Below are 17795 nucleotides of genomic sequence, written 5' to 3'. Positions count from 1 at the left end.
CCAGGTTAAGAACGACTGGAATTTTCCTAGGCTAGCAGTAGGCTCTCAGTAAATGCTTTTTGGAATGCAAGCTATGTGATATTATGCTGGGAGCAACGTGCAACATTAAGACCAAGGCGAAGGGGAGGTGGCTCCTCTTGGAGGGAAGCACACTGCTAAAATGAGGTAGAGATAGGAGTATACCTGCGGTGACTTACCGTCACCAGGGTGCTCTTTCTGCCCTCCATTCAGCCTACCCACTAGCCTGCATTTGTCGAGGGCATTGGATTTGGGGGAGAGGCCTTGGGTATATTCTCCTTGAGCCTGGGCACTGTGCTCCCCCTACAGGCTGTGTTCAGTTCCTACAGTACTATTACCAGAGAGGCTGTCTCTACAGACTGCGAGCCCTGGGGGAGAGGAACCACCTGGACCTCACGGTGGGTGAGTAACTGGGCAACAGGTAGAGCTGGGGAGACTGGTCCAGCTCCCTGCAATAGAGGCACAGCATCAGGAGGGCTAAGACTTCTAGGCCTCAACACTGGGCCGCCTTCTTTCTTTACCCTCCTTGCTGTTCATAATTCATTGGGGACCTCTGTTTCAGGCCCCAAATGTGGTAGCAACAGAGTGCTAGGCCTCTCCAAGGAAATGCCTATATTTTTGATTGAACTTTATAATATATAAAATGTTAGGCCAGGTGTGGTGGGACATATGTGAAGTCCCAGCTACTTGGGAGGCTGACATGGGAGGACCACTTGAGCCCACAGGTTTGAGGTCAGCCTGGACAACAAAGAGACTTGCTGTTTTTTAAGTAGTCACACTACTAAACCTTTTAACTCTCCCCCACAGAAGGGTTCCAGTCTTGGATGTGGCGGGGCCTCACCTTCCTCCTGCCTTTCCTTTTCTGTGGCCATGTGAGTCCCTCTATATGTGGGTACCCCTGTCAGGGATGACCCCTGGGAACAGAAGATCCTTGGGGCTCCCCTCCCTCACAAGGTATCTGTCCCCGGGTATCTGGGAGGAGATACCCCTCATACAAATATCACCCTCACCTAGCTCCTTGTTGTGATAGTTTTAATGCTTGAGCCTCAAAGCTTCCCGGGGCTATGGCCTGCACTATGGCGCAGGATAGGGCCAAGTCTCTCTGAAGGAGAAGTGGAAAATCTCAAGTAGTCCCCCACACCCATCCCCATTTCCACAGAATCTAGGGACACTAAAGAGCTGGCCCTTCAGACTTGCTGTGTCTGAGACACTTGTGGTTCCATAGAATGGGGGTGTCAATGTTTCGGGTAGTTGGTCTTGGATGTTGGGGGGCCTGGTCCATCTCCCTGGCTTTCCACATGGGTCTGCAGGGAAGCTGACAGGTGATGCTGCCTGTCTTCCTGTCTCCAGTTCTGGCAGCTCTACAATGCCGTCACGCTGTTTGAACTCTCCAGCCACGAGGAATGCAAAGAATGGCAGGTACCATGCCTACATGTGTCTGTCTGTCTGTCGGTCGGTCGGTAGGGAGTTGGGAGCTTCAAGAGGGCTGGGCTGCCTTGACTCTTTCCATCCCTTGTTTCTTGGCTCTGGGTTCGTGCAGCCCAGGGTTTTCTGCTGCTGGGGCATGAGAGGAAATAGTAGGAAGGAGCTGGAGAGGTCGCGGGGGGGGGGCCTCAGTGTTGTTGAATGAAGCAGGGTTACCCCACTCTTCCAGAACCCCACCTGAACTTTTTCACCCACTTCCACGCTTTGCTGGTGGCTCCTATGGCTTTGCTCAGGGTTGGGGGCTGAGGTTAGAAGCAGGTTCTTCTGCAGGGGAATTGACTCAAGCTTCTCCTTCCTCCCCTGCCCCGGGCATTGCTGGGTGCTGCACGTCTGGATCGACCAGGTATTTGTGCTGGCACTCACCTTCCTCATCCTCTTCCTTGGCAATTTCCTGACTACACTCAAAGTCGTGCACGCCAAACTCCAGAAGAACAGGAACAAGACAAAGCAGCCATGATCCCCTGGACCCTTGTGCCTGGGAGTCTTGGGACTTAAGACTGCTGGAGATTCCAGTCAGCACCCTGGCTGCCGGTCACTGGTAGCCAAGGGCAGCAGCATCTCAGGGGCCAGCAGCATCACTGGGAGCAGGGCCAAGGCCCTGGTCCCTGGCCAGACACGAGGAATGTGAAGGGCACCTTTGCGCACAGTATTAACTTGCCCCGGCTCCCTATTTATAATGTATTTAATGCTGGGTCTTCCTGCATCCCTGGGATCCAAGACCTTCTCTGCAGCTCTGGGTGATGGCAGTGGCCATATCTGCGTCCGTCTTCCAGGGAGGGGCAGAAAGCCTCAGGGAACCCCTCTCTTCCTACTCCTGTCATTTGAACCCCTCGCTGGGGTTTAGATGTGCCTCATTGGGGTTGGCTTTAGCTGACCTGCTATTTACTGTGTCCCAGGCACCGGGTGGAATGATTCCTTCAGCACCTGTGGAGCGCCCTTCTCTGGGCCACCCCCTCCCCTGGGCCACCACCTCTGTTGTAAACCACCCACATCTCTCCCCCTCTTTGGTGAGGGAGTATTTAAGTTCTCAGAGAGCCTGACTGTTTTGTCTCTTGCTTTGTGTTTCCTGAACCACCTGCCTGCTGGCCACTGGGAGAAAGTAGCACAGCCTACTTAGGATCTAGAGATCTCTTCCCCTTGGAACCTGAGGTGGCAGGGTTTTAAGGATGGTCTCCACCAGAGGGCGCCAAGCTTCTGGGTTGCCCTGGGGGTTTCTCAGTGCTGCCCTTCAGCCTTCCTTCACACACTTGCTGCGCGTTCCTGACATGGGCCCTAGACCCAGCGTGACTAGAACTTAAGCCATTTGGAGATCATTCATTCCCTGCCTCTCTCCATCTCTGAGAGTCTTGTGTGTGTGGGAAGGCCTATGTGGCCCCGTGAGATCCAGGCAGCAGCAAGGGTGGAGGTGCAAACAGGTTCACTTAAATGTTCTGTCCCTTCTGACCCATGGACCTCAGCTGCCCACTCAGATCCGACTCCACAGCTGGTATCCTCAGACATGCTTCATTTGGTCTTCACAGGAGTTTAAATTTCTTTAGTTATGTGATAAAAATGAGATCTCGCCTCCCCAAGAATCCAGATTTCTGTTTACCTTACAAAATGGAAAGGCCTGGCAACATTCCCAAGGGGCAAGATCAGGCACCTGCTCCTGTTTGCCACAACCCGCCCCTCCCTTCATCCCTGCCCTACTTCTGTCCTTGGTCTCCTGTCCGTCCTTGAATCACCTGGCCTGCCCTCTGCAGGTACCCAGGAATGCCCCAGGTTAGGAATCAGCAGACTTTTCCTATTAAAGCCGGACAATGAGTAGTTCAGGCTTTGTGGGCTAGCCCTGTGGTAACCTGCCATTGCACAACTGTGGTCGTTCAATAAAACTTTATTTACAAAACAGGCAGTGGCCACGTGTGGCCCACAGGCTGTGGTTTGTTGACCTCTGCCATATATCATAATTTATCTACAAGACCTTGGATTCTGAGAGACCAAGAGGTCCTTGGTTAGCTCTGCAGGGGACAGCAGGGCCTTCGGGCACTTGTGGGGAAGAGGGCCAGAAGTCCCTTTCCTTGGCAACCTGGCTTTGGGGGCTGAATCAAGAGGTACTAGGACAGATGAGCCAGCCTAGGCCATAGTTTCTTCTTGGGAGATGCTGACTTCCTCTTGGGGGCACTCAAACCACCTAGGAAACTTGGCTTCGAAAGTTCTGAAAATGCAGACTCTAGACCTTCCGGAAGGAATTTCAGAGCTCAAGAGTCTTGCTGTCGTAGACATTGGTGGTCTGCAGGTCAGTTCTGGAAGGAGGCGGGGGAGGCCATTCCTAGCCCGCACCCTGGTAGAAGCGGATACTGAAGAGGGTGGGATGATGAGCTTAAGTGACCCGGTCCTGGCCCTTTACAGATGGAGTGGTCTCAGGAGAGAGTCCGTTCGCCTGAGGTCCCTGATGGGGGCGTAGGCACTGTCCATCGGATGTCCCCAGTGGAAGTCAGTTGCGGGTTTGGAGGCGAAGTCTGGGGCAGGGATCGGATGGGAGGCCCGAGTATATTTTGACCTTTTAAGAGATTGTTTCTTCTTCGCCCGAACATGTGTCTCAGGCTAAGACAAAAGTCTTCAGTGTGGTACAGCGGGAACAGCCGGTGCCGGCCCATGTCCGGCTTGATGCCTCTGTTCTCTTGATAGGCTGTGGCCCTTGGTTCCTGACGGGAAGGAGGAAGAGGCTGGAGGATGTAACCGAGCTATCTCAGGAGCTCAGGGAGATGGTGACAGAGGACGGTGGTCTTGGGACACTTGTGAGCAGCAGTGCACAACCACACTTGCCCACACTCTCCATGCCTTTCCGAGTTTTAAGCATGAATTGAGTTTGGAAAGGGAAACACGCGTGGCTGGGGCAAGAAGAGCTGCTGTGAGGGCCCTCCTGCGGCCTGGGAACAAGTGCCGGCCCCAGGGGAGAGGGACACTGGTGGGTCTGGCATCTTCATTCTCCATCGAACCATAGCATGAACCCAGAGGGGACAGTTCCAGAATGTTCCAAGAGTCTAGCCCCAGATGCCAGGCATGACAGTGCTCTGGCGGGATAAAATCCCAGCAGGAGCTGAGGCCTGGGTCCCTAACCCGGACAGCTCTGCTCAGGGCTGTCTGCCCAGGGTCACAGCAGCAGGCAGATCCTGCGCTTCTTCTGCCTTTGTGCCTTTTTCAGGGCACTCAGGGCCACCTTGGCAGCTTCCCTGAAGACATCTTCCACATTCTCCCGAAACTTGGCGGAACATTCCAGGTAGAGTGCAGCTCGCATCTGTTCGCAGGCACTCAGGCCCTGGGGAGGACGGGGGGGGGGCAGTGTTCGTTAGATGGGGAGGATGGGGGAGGCAGTGTTCGTTAGATGAGGACCTGATGCCTCCTGATACCCACTCCGAGTCTTAGGAGTTTGGGCTAGCTTTGGAGGTTCTCCAGAGTTGGAGAACTGACTTTGGTGGCCAAAGTCCGAGTGCTGGCCAGTTTGCATGGCTGGATGGAAGAAAGCCCTTGTTGGCCCCGACCTGTCCTCTCCCAAGCTTTCAGCAGAGGGGAACTGAATTCTGATATTCTGAGAACTGGGGCTAATTACATCTCAGGCTCTGTTCCAAACTCAACAACTGAGTTTGCTGGTTAAGTGACATAATAAAAACCTTGTTTTTACTATTATTAGTGCCTATTCCTTTCTATTTATTCGAGACGGGGTCTCACTATGTAGCTCTGGCTGACCTGGAACTTGCTGTGTAGACCAGGCTGGCCTTGAACTCACAGAGATCCATCTGCCTCTGCCTTCTGAGTGCTGGGATCAAAGGTGTGTGCTATATTATTATTGCTGCTACTACTACTACTACTACTACTATTATTATTATTACTTTGGATGACTCTTAGACCTTTGTTTACTTCGGCTCCCCCAAAGTCTGCTAAGGCTCTCCAGTTGAGAAGACCAAGGCCTGGGTGGTTTCTGGCTATGGTTGTTCAGGGATCGAGGACCTGAGTGGTAGCTGGGACCCTGGCCCACCTGTGTGTAGGTGATGGGCTCCAGCTGGGCTGCCCGGAGCTTCCGCAGCTGCTCCTTGTCCTTCCTCAGGTCTGTCTTGCAGCCGATGAGAACCACGGGGGTCCCTCGGCAGAAATGTGTCACTTCAGGGAACCACTGAGGAGGGAGAAAGCAGGGTATCAGGGCAGAGGCCACTCTGGAGCTGCCCCTACTCTCAGTGGCAGGCAGGACTTTACCTTGATGAGGACATTGTCATAGCTGGTGGGGTTCATGACGTCATAGCAGATGAGAACGAGGTGTGTGTTCTGGTAGGACAGGGGCCGCAGCCGATCGTAGTCTTCCTGCCCTGAAACCAGAGGGGCATCAGAGACACGAATCCCTGGGCTTTGATGGGGATGAACGCAGGGCCCAGTTTCCTCGTTTATAAAGTGGACAGGACAGGGAGAGAGGGACTAGATTCTATGCCATCAAAGCCATGCGCTCAGCTGGAGTGACAACAGAACTGTAAACTGTAGCATTCTGCCAAGGGTGGGTGTACTCCGCCTGCCAGCCTGAGACTCGGATCTGGGGTCTTTGCCATTCAGATGTCTCCCAGGCCCAGAAGCATGTGCTGGTTCCAGCCTCCTTGGTTCTGGGCAGCTGCCTGGATTCCTCCTGCTCATTCTTGCAAATGCTAATGAGGTAGGAATAGACACATCTATCACCACATCCCATGGGGCAGTTGGCTCCCACCCCAGCTGGCGCCCACCTGGGGACGTGTGACAGTCCCAGACACAGCCCTCCATAGGCCCAGTCCAATCAGAATCTAGAAGCTGGGCCCTAGGTGTGGCTCATTCTGCTTTTGTAAAAACTGGAGGTAACTCAATTTTGTTTTTGACATTTTTTTATTCTTGGGTTTTTGAGACAAGGGTTTCTGTGCAGCCCTGGCTGTCCTGGAACTCTCACTCTGTAGGCCAGGCTGGCCTCGGACTCAGATCCCTCTGCCTCCTGAGTCCTGGGATTAAAGGCATGCACCACCACAACCCAGCTTGACATAGGATCTTACTGTGCAGCCCTTGCTAACCTGTAACTTGCTATGTAGACCAAGCTAGCCTCAAACGCACAGCCTCTACCTGGATGCACCTGCATCGGCACACATCATGCCTAGCCACAGGAAATTTCCTCTGTCAACAGTTTTAAACTTCCAGAGAGTCTGCATGGGAGAACCCAGAGAACCTTCTGAGCTTCAGTGTTCGTGTTTGGCTCACTTGCTTGATCTGTCTCTGCAGTTACCCTGTGGTAACAGCATGCATGCTACCCCCATTGCTCTCCTAGCAGAGTGCCTCAGAACAGCCTTCCCTTGCTTGTCATGGTACTGGCACCAATCCCAGCAAGCCACACCAACCCCGTCATTGTTCCGTTGTGAATTCAGATTCATCCACTTCATCAAAAAGGTGGGTTTTTTTCCTAGTCCAGGAAACCATCAGAATTACACACCCCCTTGAATCATCTCCCACAGTGAGGAAGGAACACCTAGAACTCACTGGTGACCCTCAGCCGCCTCTATGTAAACGTGATGTCCATCTCCTACAGGAACGTGGAAGTCCAGGAGGCACCCATCCAGCCCATATTTCTGGGCAGTGCCAGCCTGCACTCAGGATATACACTCTCTGTCTCCCATTGGTAACAGGGCACACGTTCCCCCTCTCTCCTGCCTGGTCTTACGGCGTCAGTCAGCTCCACCAAAGCACAGCTTCTAAAGTCTGGGCACCATAGGCAGGTAGGATACAAGTTCAAACTTCAGCTGCGTCCCTCACTTGCTGTGTGACTTAGATAAGTCACCTGTGGAACCTGAGTCTCCACCTGGAACATCGACATCTTTTAATTGTTCTATTTTTCAATTTTAAAAAATTTTATTATTTGAGAACTGCTTTTTATGTTTATCATTAAAACAAGTTTTAAATTTAAATGTATTTTGGTCATAATCTTCCCTTCCATTTCATATGACTTTAAGTCCTTTCTCAAAATACGAGCAAAAACCCAGTACAACAACACCCCCAAAACCAAGAAAACAACCATGCCCCTACAATTAAAAAAAAAAAAAAGACCAAAAATGAACTGTAACCAATTAAATTTAATGTAACCAATTAAAAGCACACAAAATACCCATTGGAGTCCATTATTCAACTACTCCTGCACACAAGGCCTGTCATGGAGGGGTTGATACCCCCAGTGCCACTCTGTCGGAGAAATGGATTCCCCTCTCCCAGCAGTTCTAAGTGATAGATAGATCAGTTAACCTTTACCCTAGTGGCTAGGTTTTCATTTCTTCTCTTTTTTAAAAATTGTCTTAATTGATTTACTGGGGCTGGAGAGATGGCTCAACAGTGAAGAGCACTGGCTGCTCTTCAGAGGACCGAGGCTCTGTTCCCAGCACCTGCCTGGTGGCTCACAGCCATCCACTACTCCAGTTACAGGGGACCTGACATTTTATTCTGACGTCCGGGGGCACCAGAGACACGTGCACATAGTGGAGGCAAAACACCGATACACATAAACCTAAACAAGTTTTTTAAATGAACTTATTTTAGGGGCTGAAGAGATGGCTTGGTGCAGCACTGGCTGGGAGGACCTTTCTTGCAGAAATGACCCAAGTTAAATTCACAGCATCCAACTTTTCGAATTGACTTATTTCATGGGTATGAGTGTCTTGCCTGAATATATGTTTATGCTCCATGTATGTGGTGCCACTGGAGTCTAGAAGAGAGGGCATCAGATCCCCTGGGACTGGAGTTACAGATTGCTGTGAGCTGTCATGTGGGTGCTGGGAATAGAACTTGGGTCCTCTGGAAGTGCAGCCAGTGTTCTCATTCATTAAGCCATCTCTCCATCTTTCTGTTCTGTTATTTTAAAAGACAGTCTTACTATGTAAGCCTTGGCTGACTTCAAACTCAGAGGTTCTCCCCCCAACCCCCGCCTACCAAGTGCTGGAATTAAAGGCATGTGCCACCAGACTTGCCTTCCTTACTATTTTAAACATGTATTTGTGTGTGTGGCATGCATGTATGTGGGTTGTTTTTGAGACAGGCTGGTCCTGAACTCCTGACTCACCTGCCTCCAACTTCCAAGTCTTGTTGATATTACAGGCACATATGAGCCCATACAATTAGGAACATGAAAAACAAACCTGCCTCATGGGCTGCCACCAGCCAATATTCCTCTAATGGAGGGGGTCAACAGAGTATGTCATGATGGCTGGACCAGGAAAAATACCCAAGATGTCCTTCAGGTCCCCTCAACACGGGAGAAAGGGGTGCTTGACTTTGGCCTCTCTCCCCACTCCAACTAGGAGACACCCTTTGTGGGGCATCAGGGCACTGGCTCAGGATGTTACCCCGCATATAACCCTACGCAGTCTTCTATCTAAATCTCTGCCAGTGTCTTTCTAGGCCTGTGTATCCAGCTTCCAGCCCTATGTGACTATTTGAATGTCAACTAATTAACCAAAAATTGAGCCCCGTGGTTCATTTCAAGTGATTAATTGCCACACCAGGCTGGCGGCTGTCCTACAGAGAGCCCTGTGCACAGCTTGGATCTCTCTGTTGCTTGCTAGTGACCCCACCCCCATGCCATCCCTTTAAAAATACCAATGGCTTCTTCCCCCCCACCCCCAGACAACAACGTCCCATTATATCGTCACGGCAGTCCTGGATCTAACTATGTAGGCTAGCCTGGCCTTGAACTCACAGAGATTCGCCTGTCTCTGCCTCCAGACTGCTGGGATTAAAGGTGTGCACCACCAGTGCCCAGCAGCCAAGACAACTTTTTTAAAAAAAGCATTTAATTGAGGGCTTGCTTACACTTTCAGAGACTTAGTTCCTTATCACGGTGAGAAGCGTATGGCAGGTGTGATGCTAGAGAGATCGCTAAGAGGTCACATCTGATCTGCAAGTTGCAGGCAGGGACTGGTGAGGGCTTTGGAAACCTCAAAGCCCACCCCCAGTGACACATCCCGTCCAACAAGGCCACACCCCCTAGTCATTTCCAAACAGTTCTATTAACTGGGGACTAAGTATTTAAACATATAAGCTGTGGGGGCCAATTTCATTCAGAGCATCACAATGGATATGAATGTTTTGCCCGGATATATGCGTGTGCATCATGTGTGTTCCTGGGGTGTATATCGATCACCTGGAGCTGGAATTACAGGTGGCTGTGAGCCATTACGTGGGTACTGAAGACCTCAATTGACTCCTGTACAAAGCAAGTGCTCTAAACTGCTGAGCCATCTCTCCAACCCCAGGGTATAATTATTCTTTTTTTATTTAAGACTTATTTTTTTTTATGTGTGTATGTGTTATACCATGTTTTTCTTGCATGTATATCTGTGTCACAAAGGCTAGGAGAGGGCATCAGATGCCCCAGAATTAGAGTTACAGACAATTGTGAGCTTGGGCCCTTTATAAAACAACAAGTGCTCTTAACTGCTGAGCCATCTCACCAGCCCCTAGTTTAAGTGTTTGTCATTCATCAGTAAGGATTCTTTACAGGGGCAGAAAAGATGGCTCAGTGGTTAAGAGCTCTTACTGCTCTTATAGAGGACCTGGGTTCAGTTCCCAGCACATCACTGCATGTAACTCCAGCTCCTGGAGATCCAATGCCTTCTTCTGGATTCTAGAGGTACTAGCACTCACATATACATACCCACGAACAAATACTACATATATACATACATACATACACACATGCATACATAATACACATATACATACTAAACATTAATTTAAAATAAAGAAGAAAATCCTTGCTATTTTTGGAGAGAACCCAAGTTCTGTGTGCAGCGCTCACATGACTCAGTCATCTCTAACTCTGGTTCCAGAGAATCTGATCCCCCTTTCTGACCACCTTAGGCACCAGGCACATACACATGTCCTGCACATACATACATGCAGGTAAACACTCAGACATAATAATTCTTAAAAAAATATATGCCCTTAATTACAACCAAGGTATAGAAAGTATAGCTACAGTCAACCTAGTATCTTTGGATCCTCTGACCATAGAAGCAACTTCTGCTAGAAACATTCAGAAGGAGCTGGGCCGCACGCCTTTAATCCCAGCACCGGGGAGGCAGAGGCGGGCGGATCTCTGCAGAGATCTACAGAGCTAGTTCCGGGACATCCAGGACTGTTATACAGAGAAACCAAAAGACACAAAAGAAAAAAGAAACATTCAGAAAGAGACACTATCTGTACTGAACAAACACAGACTTCTTGTCAGGTTTCCCTAAATAATCCGGGCAGCAGCTCTTTACTGATACTGTAGCCTCAGTAACCCAGGGTAACTAAACAGATATGTGTAGATATGCCATTGTGGATGCTGTACCATTTTCTCTAAGGATCTTCAAGTTGAGTCTCAATGGATTTTATTACCAATGGGGGTAGCATGAGGGTCTTGGAAGCCATCCTTTGGGAGTACTGAGGGATGACTCTACTCAGATTCATATACAGATGAGAAGCAACTTGCCTAAAGCCACTGAGTTAGGAGGCAACCCCAAACCTTCTACGGAATTAATACGAATTAACAGCTTTTATTTTGTATTGTGTAAGGACAGGCTCTGGCCTCTAAGTTGTAGGCGAGGTTAGGGGTGGTGAGCACAACTCTGATATAGGAAACACACTCATTCGCTTCCAAAATTTTGTCTATAGGGTTCCACGGACAGTTTACAAAACGAGGGCCAGGTACTGCAGTTTTCCCTGCACGCCCATTGCTGTGGGTTCCAAGGACACCTCCTCTGACATCTCCTCCCCGCTCTCAGCATGTCTTCCAAGTGTGTCCTATTCTGCTTGTTCCAGACAGGCTCCTTAGATGGGTACCTGTTGCTTGCTTTCTCACCTGAAGGCAGGGCACACTGTGAGGGCAGAGACTGACCCCGTCTCTCCTTCTCCCGGCCCTCAGAAGACACTCAGGAAATGCTAGCTAGTTGTTGGCGTGTGGTGGCCGCAAAGATGAGAGACGTGCTGGGCTGGGCAGCTACAGCTCCACTACATTAAAGAGAGGGACCCGGTAGAGTTGGGGTGGAGTCGGTTGCTGTGGGTTGGAGGAAGAGGAACCACGGTATGTTCAGAGTGTTCACACACACTGCCATTACTGTTCCCTCTTCCAGAAGGTTCTGTTAACAGTTTGCAGCTGGCTGATTCTCTCATTTCTCTGTGCAGAAATGTCACCTCCAGGAAACCCTTCACAACCACCCTGAAGCAGTGGCCTCCTGGTGTCCCTCTATCCCATAACAAGGGTTTTCTTTCTCTTTTTCTCTTTGCTTTAAGATACATCTTATTATCTGATGTCACATTACTTTTATGACGTTTGTCTCCCACCCCCAAGTAGGGGGCCACTGCAAGTCTGGGAAGCCAGGTGAGGGAGGGAAGGGAGCCAGCTAAGCCCAGAGCTGTTCCCACATAGTCCTTTGGTGGGTTTTGCATTTCACTTCCTGACCCAGCACCCAGGTGGTAGACTGCCAGGAGAGTGCTTGTTAAGAGCCCGCGTGGCTGAGGGGAGCTCCCTGTCAAGGTCACAGGTGGGCAGTGCCAGACAGCTTAGTCCCCACTATCAAGGTCATCTGCTTGCCCAGACACTCTAAAAGCACCCAGAGTCCCCCAGGAAGGCTTTCCCACTAGGAATGAAGCCACCTTCAGCCTCCTTATCTGTGACTGGAGCCGTAAAGACAGGCGAGTCTTCACGGCTGTGATCACCATGTTTAATAAGAGTAACCCTTCTCTCTGAATGATTATCCTGTCAAAACACTTTTTTAAAATTTCATTTTAGGGGCTGGAGAGATGACTCAGTAGTTAAGTGTACTGGTTGCTCTTCCAAAGGACCCAGGTTCAAGCTGGGCAGTGGTGATGCACGCCTTTAGTCCCAGCACTCGGGGAGGCAGAGGCAAACGGAACTCTGTAAGTTCGAGGCCAGCCTGGTCTACAAGAGCTAGTTCCAGGACAAGCTCCAAAGCTACAGAGAAACCTGTCTCGAAAAACCAAAAAAAAAAAAAAAAGATCCAGGTTCAATCCCCAGCACCCTCATAACAGCTCACAACTGTCTGTAACTCCAGTTTCAGGGAATCCCAACACTTTCCCAGATATACATGCAGAGTAAACATGAATGCATAGAAAATAAAATAAATTATTAAAAAACACTAAGTTCAGCTGGGCAGTGGTGGCACATGCCTTTAATCCCAGCACTGGAGAGGCAGAAGCAGGAGGATCTCTGTGAGTTCGAGGCCAGCCTGGTCTACAAGAGCTAGTTCCAGGACAGCTAGGACTGTAACACAGAGAAACCCGGTCTTGAAAAAACAAAACAAAAACCCACCACCACCACCAAACCCCACTAGTTTATTGAGTTTCTGCATTGGCTTCCTGCAATGATAGACCGTAACCTATAAATAAAATAAGCCCCTTCTTCCTCCAAAGTTGCTTCTAGAACACTAAATTAGGACAGCATCCCAGCCCTGGCAAGTTTGACAGGGAAAATGGTGGCAGCTGTCTCAAGAAAAAAGAGGCCTTTGTGAGGAAATGGGGAGCCAGCTTAGACCCCCTTTCCTCCTCAGGCTCGATTCTGTCTGACCTGACTTCTCTCAGGATTCAGCATAGGCCTTTCACAAACACAAAGAATTCGAGGCAGGCGGTGGTGGCACACGCCTTTAAACCCAGAGACAGGTAGATCTCTGTGAGTTCGAGGCCAGACTGGCCTACAGAGTGAATTCCAGGACAGCCAAGGCTACACAGAGAACCCTGTCTTGAAAAACAAAACAAGAAACAAAAAAAGACAAGGAATTTAGGTTCTTCTGCCACATCTTCCCTGCAGGGTAGGTACTGAACACCCTCTCTTGCTGAAGTCCATGACTTGGACACACATTCTGGAGCCTAGCGCTTTCCTTCCTAAGTCTTAATTCCCTTACCTGGGAAAGGGGTGAGAGGCTCTGCCCTGACTTGGGAAACAAAAGGACTTTGGCGGAGGGTGGGGGGTCTGGGGGGTGTGGGGGCAGAGGTGTAACCACTGCTATTGTGGTTACTACTGAAGCAGAAAGTTCCAAGGTAGGTTAATGGATGCAATTCTAACCCCTGAATCTCTGAACCCCTTAAGGAGGCCTCCCACCCACTAGGTTGGTCTGTTTTCCTATTTTACCCATGTAGATGCCCAAGTCACCTGCCCATAATCTCCTTAAGCATGCCCTTGGCTCTAGTGAGGAACGGGGCTGTGGCCAGAGCTCCTCTGAAGTCCCATTTCCCTTCAGCTAGCAGTTTCTGAGGCAGGTGGAAGCAAGGCGGTCCCTCCACCTGACGTTTCCTCTGTGGATGGGGCTTTCCCCACTTGACCGTGGCCCTTTTCCGGCAGAGGGTTCCTGAGTCCTACAGCTGTGTTGGAGTTGGAGACTAGCATGTCATCAAGACACAGTACCCCCCAAATCTGCTGGAGGTGACCCATTTTGACCAAAGCATAGGTTAGAGAAGAGGTGTGGGCAGCAGGAGAAGGGGAAGCTGCTGAAGGAGGAACCCACTCTTACTAGCTTTGCTAGGGCCTCTCAGCCCCCCTTCCCTCCCTAGGGACAGGAAGAGACAGGGAAGTCCCGTCCCGACATGCGACCACGGTACCTGACTTGGCTGACTCTAGGCTGGAGTGGTCCCGACTCTAGGACCATAATGCCCTTCTTGTCTTGACCCCTTGTCTTAGCAGCTGTTTCCCCCCAGTTTTCCTATTCTCTCTCACACAGCTCCCCAAGCTTCTATGCCCCTCTAAGGCTAGATTAGCCTCTCTGGGTGGTTTCTAAACACCCCCACTGCACCATGACACCACCCCTCTGCCTAGCAACCTCTGGCCTCACCACAGCTTCCTGTCTGAAGATGTCAGGGCTCGGGGGAGGCTACTAGAGCTGTGGGTGCTAGGGCCCCACCCCCTCCACCTTCTGAGCTTGGTAAAGGTTGTGGTGTCTCTGCTTCCGCAGGATGGAAGCAAGGAGCCAGATAGGCCTTACATGTGGGCCCTGTGGGCATTGACGTAGCACTGCCCATGGCTATCATTCCACTTGGGGTTTGTTAAAAAATTAGCTTTCTGGGGTGATTCCTGTTCCATAACGCTGATGCTTGCCGACTGGGGCGACAGGCCCCTCTCCCCAGTTCTAGAGCTTTTTATGGCATTTTCTAGACTCCTTTCTAACTCAGTCATTGCCCTCACCCCTTAGCCTCCACTTTTCTCCAGTCTAGACAGTTACTAGCCATCACTTTTTCCCACAGTATCCCAAGACCCAGCCACAGGTAGAGCTGACTCATCTCCCCGATAATGAATTCACTTATCCCACTGCGAGAGCCTCCTCCTGACAAACACTGCGAACACACATGAGCCAGCCTCATGCTCGTTGCTCACTGGCCAGGGAATTTCCTCCAACCATTAGGACTTCCCCAGTTACTCTTGAGTGACAGATGACACACCACTTTTCAACACAGCTCTAGGACTTAGGAATCCTGTCCCAGAAAAGGTACAGTGGACAGTCCTTGAGAGGATATCTAGACTCTCCACACCCTACAGTAGGAGCTGGAGCCGTGAGTGTGTGTGTGTGTGTGTGTGTGGTAGTGTGGCTACCTCAGGCGGCTAGAAGGGAGGCTGGAGAGCTAGAGGGCAGCATGGGCTACTAAGCATGTCTGAGGCCAGCTCCAGGAACAGAGACCCTGTCTTGAACAAACAAACTCAGATTGAGGACTGGGAATGTAGTTCATCAGTAGAGTTCAGTATGCACGAGGGTCTGATTTTCAACCCTAGCACAAAAGAAGTCTAAATAACAGTGTAAGCAAAAGCTGGGCAGTGGTGGTGCACGCCTTTAATCCCAGCACAAAAGCAGGCAGATCTCTGTGAGTTCAAGGCCAGCCTGGTCCAGAAAATGCCCAGAATGGTCTCCGCTCTGGTCTGATGGGGGAAACAGTCCCGAACAAGGAACTTTGGGATGTGACAGGAAAGATGATGGCAGAGGGAGGAAAAAACCAGACTTCCCAGCCTCTCCTGGAGCTGTGGGGAGGCGCGCAATACTTCTGCTCAAGCAGTACTTCCCCCAAAGTGTGGTCAATGGGCCTGCCCCTCCCTGGCTCCCGGATCAGAGGCCTGTGAAAGTAATGGAGCCACACCTCAGAATTCCTTCCTCACACACCTGGGGTTGGAGGAGAGGGAGGGCAGAGAGCCACTCAGAGGAGCTGGAAGTCTCCAATAGAACCTACTACAGGAATGAGGTGGTCTGGGGTGAGAATAGCCTCCTTGATCTTCTCCAGGTGGTGGTGGGGTGGGGAGAATGCCTGGATTTGGACTCCATTTAAGACCTGAGACACACACAGAGACAGACTAGCAGGGAAGGGGCACTCAGTGACAGTGACGTGGTTCCACTCAGTCACTAGACCCTGAGTCACCAAGATGGGTGAGGCTCCACCTGGTTCAACCTTTACCCTGTAAACGCTCATTGTACCCCAAAGGGAATCCTAGTGTTCGTTGACTATGAGGGGCTGGCAGTAGTAACTTATTTTGACCCATTTCTTAGACCTTAGGTTCTTTCCTAAAGTTGTCTATTTTTTCACAGAAAAACCAAGAAAACACAAATGGATTGTAGCCCTAGGATCCCAGAAGTCAGGGACACAGGAGGAGGTCCACTCGCAGGACCTTGGGGTCTCGACACAGATGAGCCAGCCATAGAATCCTGGAGTCACAACTGTGGTCTAGAGCTTGCTAACCTAAAACTCTGGGCCCAGAACACAGCCCATTGGAATCCAGAAACACAGCCCATTGAATCCAGGGGACTCAATCAAAGACCACGCAAGTAAAGAATTCTGCAACCCTAGGAGGTAGAAGTACAGCCTACATTTTCTAGAACCACAGGAGAGGAACAGGCTGCAGAACAGAGCATAGCTTTGGGGGGAAGGGGGTGGCTCAGAGTTCACCTCAACCTATTAACTACCTCTTAAAGCTGAGATGGCAGAGGTCCTTTTGGTTTGCAGGGCCTCCCAGCCAGCCAACACCCTACAGAGACCTTCTGGCATGGTAGGGTGTCAGGAAGGGAATGCCCCAAGAAGGCAGGGGAAACCCTTGGGGATGGCCAAGGGAGCACTTTGGGCTCTGGTGCACTTACCAGCTGTGTCGTAGAGGTTCAGGGTCACCTCCTTGTTGCCCACTGTCACACTAGCCGTGTACTTCTCAAACACCGACGGGGCATAATGCTGTGAGAGAGGGGTCGGGGTTGATCCTTTAAGGGATGTAAAGGAGGACCCAGAGTCCCAGGCAGATCCCTCCCCCACAACTAACACCATCACTCCATCCAGCTCAGACCTGGCAAACCACTGGACTCAGCCCAGGAATTCTCAAAGGGCTGCCTGAAGGAGACACCCAGGACTCCACGGTCCAGACTCTGGGCCTGGGTCCTGGCTGGAGGATATCCCCTTGTTCCCCGCGGTCCTAAGCCCATCCTCACGCCTCCGGCCACCTACCGGGCCTCACCTCGGGAAAGGAGCCTTGGCAATACACCATGAGCAGCGATGTCTTGCCGCAGCCACCGTCACCCACGATCACTATCTTCAGCTCCTTCCTTGCGGAGCTGGGGGCAGCGGCTGGGACCGGGGCACCTGGGGCGTCCATAGCCCAGAGCCCGCAGCGCGCTGGATGCTGCGCTCTGGCCAGAGCCCAGTTGAGCGACAGGGCGGGGGCGGGGCTGCAGGGCGGGACCACGAGGCTCCGCCCTCGGACAGCCGTCGCCACCTCTGCCAGGCAGCCTCCCGGGTTCCCCTCCTTGCCTCAATTACTCTCTGCTATGTTCCCAGCCCTGGGTGTTTGTCTCTTAGTCCCCGGGGAAACGAAAAAAACGGAGGAACCGGATGCTAAACCACAAGCGCAGCGCATCCCCACCACCACGTGTCCCTGCACACCCCAGCTCTTTTAGATTCGTGGTTTCTGCCTCTTCACACCGACATCCCTTGATTGGCTCCGCCTCCTAGCGAGGACTCTTTGATTGGCCAGCTTCACCCCCATAGACTCCTTGATTGGGGGCTGTACCCGGCAGCCGGGTTCGCATCCAGTCCTTGCAGCCAGTCTGCCAGTGTGGCCTGTTTTCCTATGGGTTGTAGTCCCTCGGGTCGTTCCCGAGAAGACACCAGAACGTGGGTTGTGTGCGTCCAAATAGTTTGCGCCTGGCCCTCGTCAGTGTGGGAATATAGGAATTCTGCTCTCTTACAGTCCGTACTCGGGTGTTCTGTTGACCCGCACCGTGGAACCGTGGCGCCCCCTGCCGGGAAACGCC

At 51.2% G+C, this 17795-nt stretch overlaps 2 protein-coding genes across 7 annotated transcripts in view; one reads left to right on the top strand and one right to left on the bottom strand.

The window, feature by feature from the left end:
• The window catches only part of Tmem120b (transmembrane protein 120B), a 38826-nt gene extending 35436 nt beyond the window's left edge, over positions 1-3390 (top strand). For 3 of the 6 annotated variants that reach the window (XM_087903650.1, XM_087903651.1, XM_087903652.1), the window contains 4 exons: positions 328-420; positions 826-890; positions 1369-1437; positions 1847-3390. In XM_087903650.1, the coding sequence (XP_087759776.1) occupies positions 328-420; positions 826-890; positions 1369-1437; positions 1847-1960 (341 nt within the window). In that variant the 3' untranslated portion in view covers positions 1961-3390. Of the gene's footprint in view, positions 1-327; positions 421-825; positions 891-1328; positions 1438-1846 lie in introns of all 6 variants that reach the window. The other 3 variants (XR_015737306.1, XR_015737307.1, XM_087903653.1) reach the window with 3 other exon arrangements.
• Positions 3361-17205, bottom strand: Rhof (ras homolog family member F, filopodia associated). The gene is made up of 5 exons (XM_048447322.3): positions 17000-17205; positions 16635-16722; positions 5734-5843; positions 5519-5653; positions 3361-4801 (listed from the first exon to the last, which is right to left on the bottom strand). The coding sequence occupies exons 1-5, from the start codon at positions 17135-17137 to the stop codon at positions 4637-4639; spliced, it is 636 nt and encodes a 211-aa protein (XP_048303279.1). The 5' UTR covers positions 17138-17205; the 3' UTR covers positions 3361-4636.
• Between the last annotated feature and the right edge of the window lie 590 nt (positions 17206-17795).

Source organism: Myodes glareolus, chromosome 2 (genome assembly GCF_982192425.1).
Source record: "Myodes glareolus chromosome 2, mMyoGla1.1, whole genome shotgun sequence".
NCBI classification, from domain to species: Eukaryota; Metazoa; Chordata; class Mammalia; order Rodentia; family Cricetidae; genus Myodes; species Myodes glareolus.
This window is presented reverse-complemented; position numbering and strand designations above follow the sequence as displayed.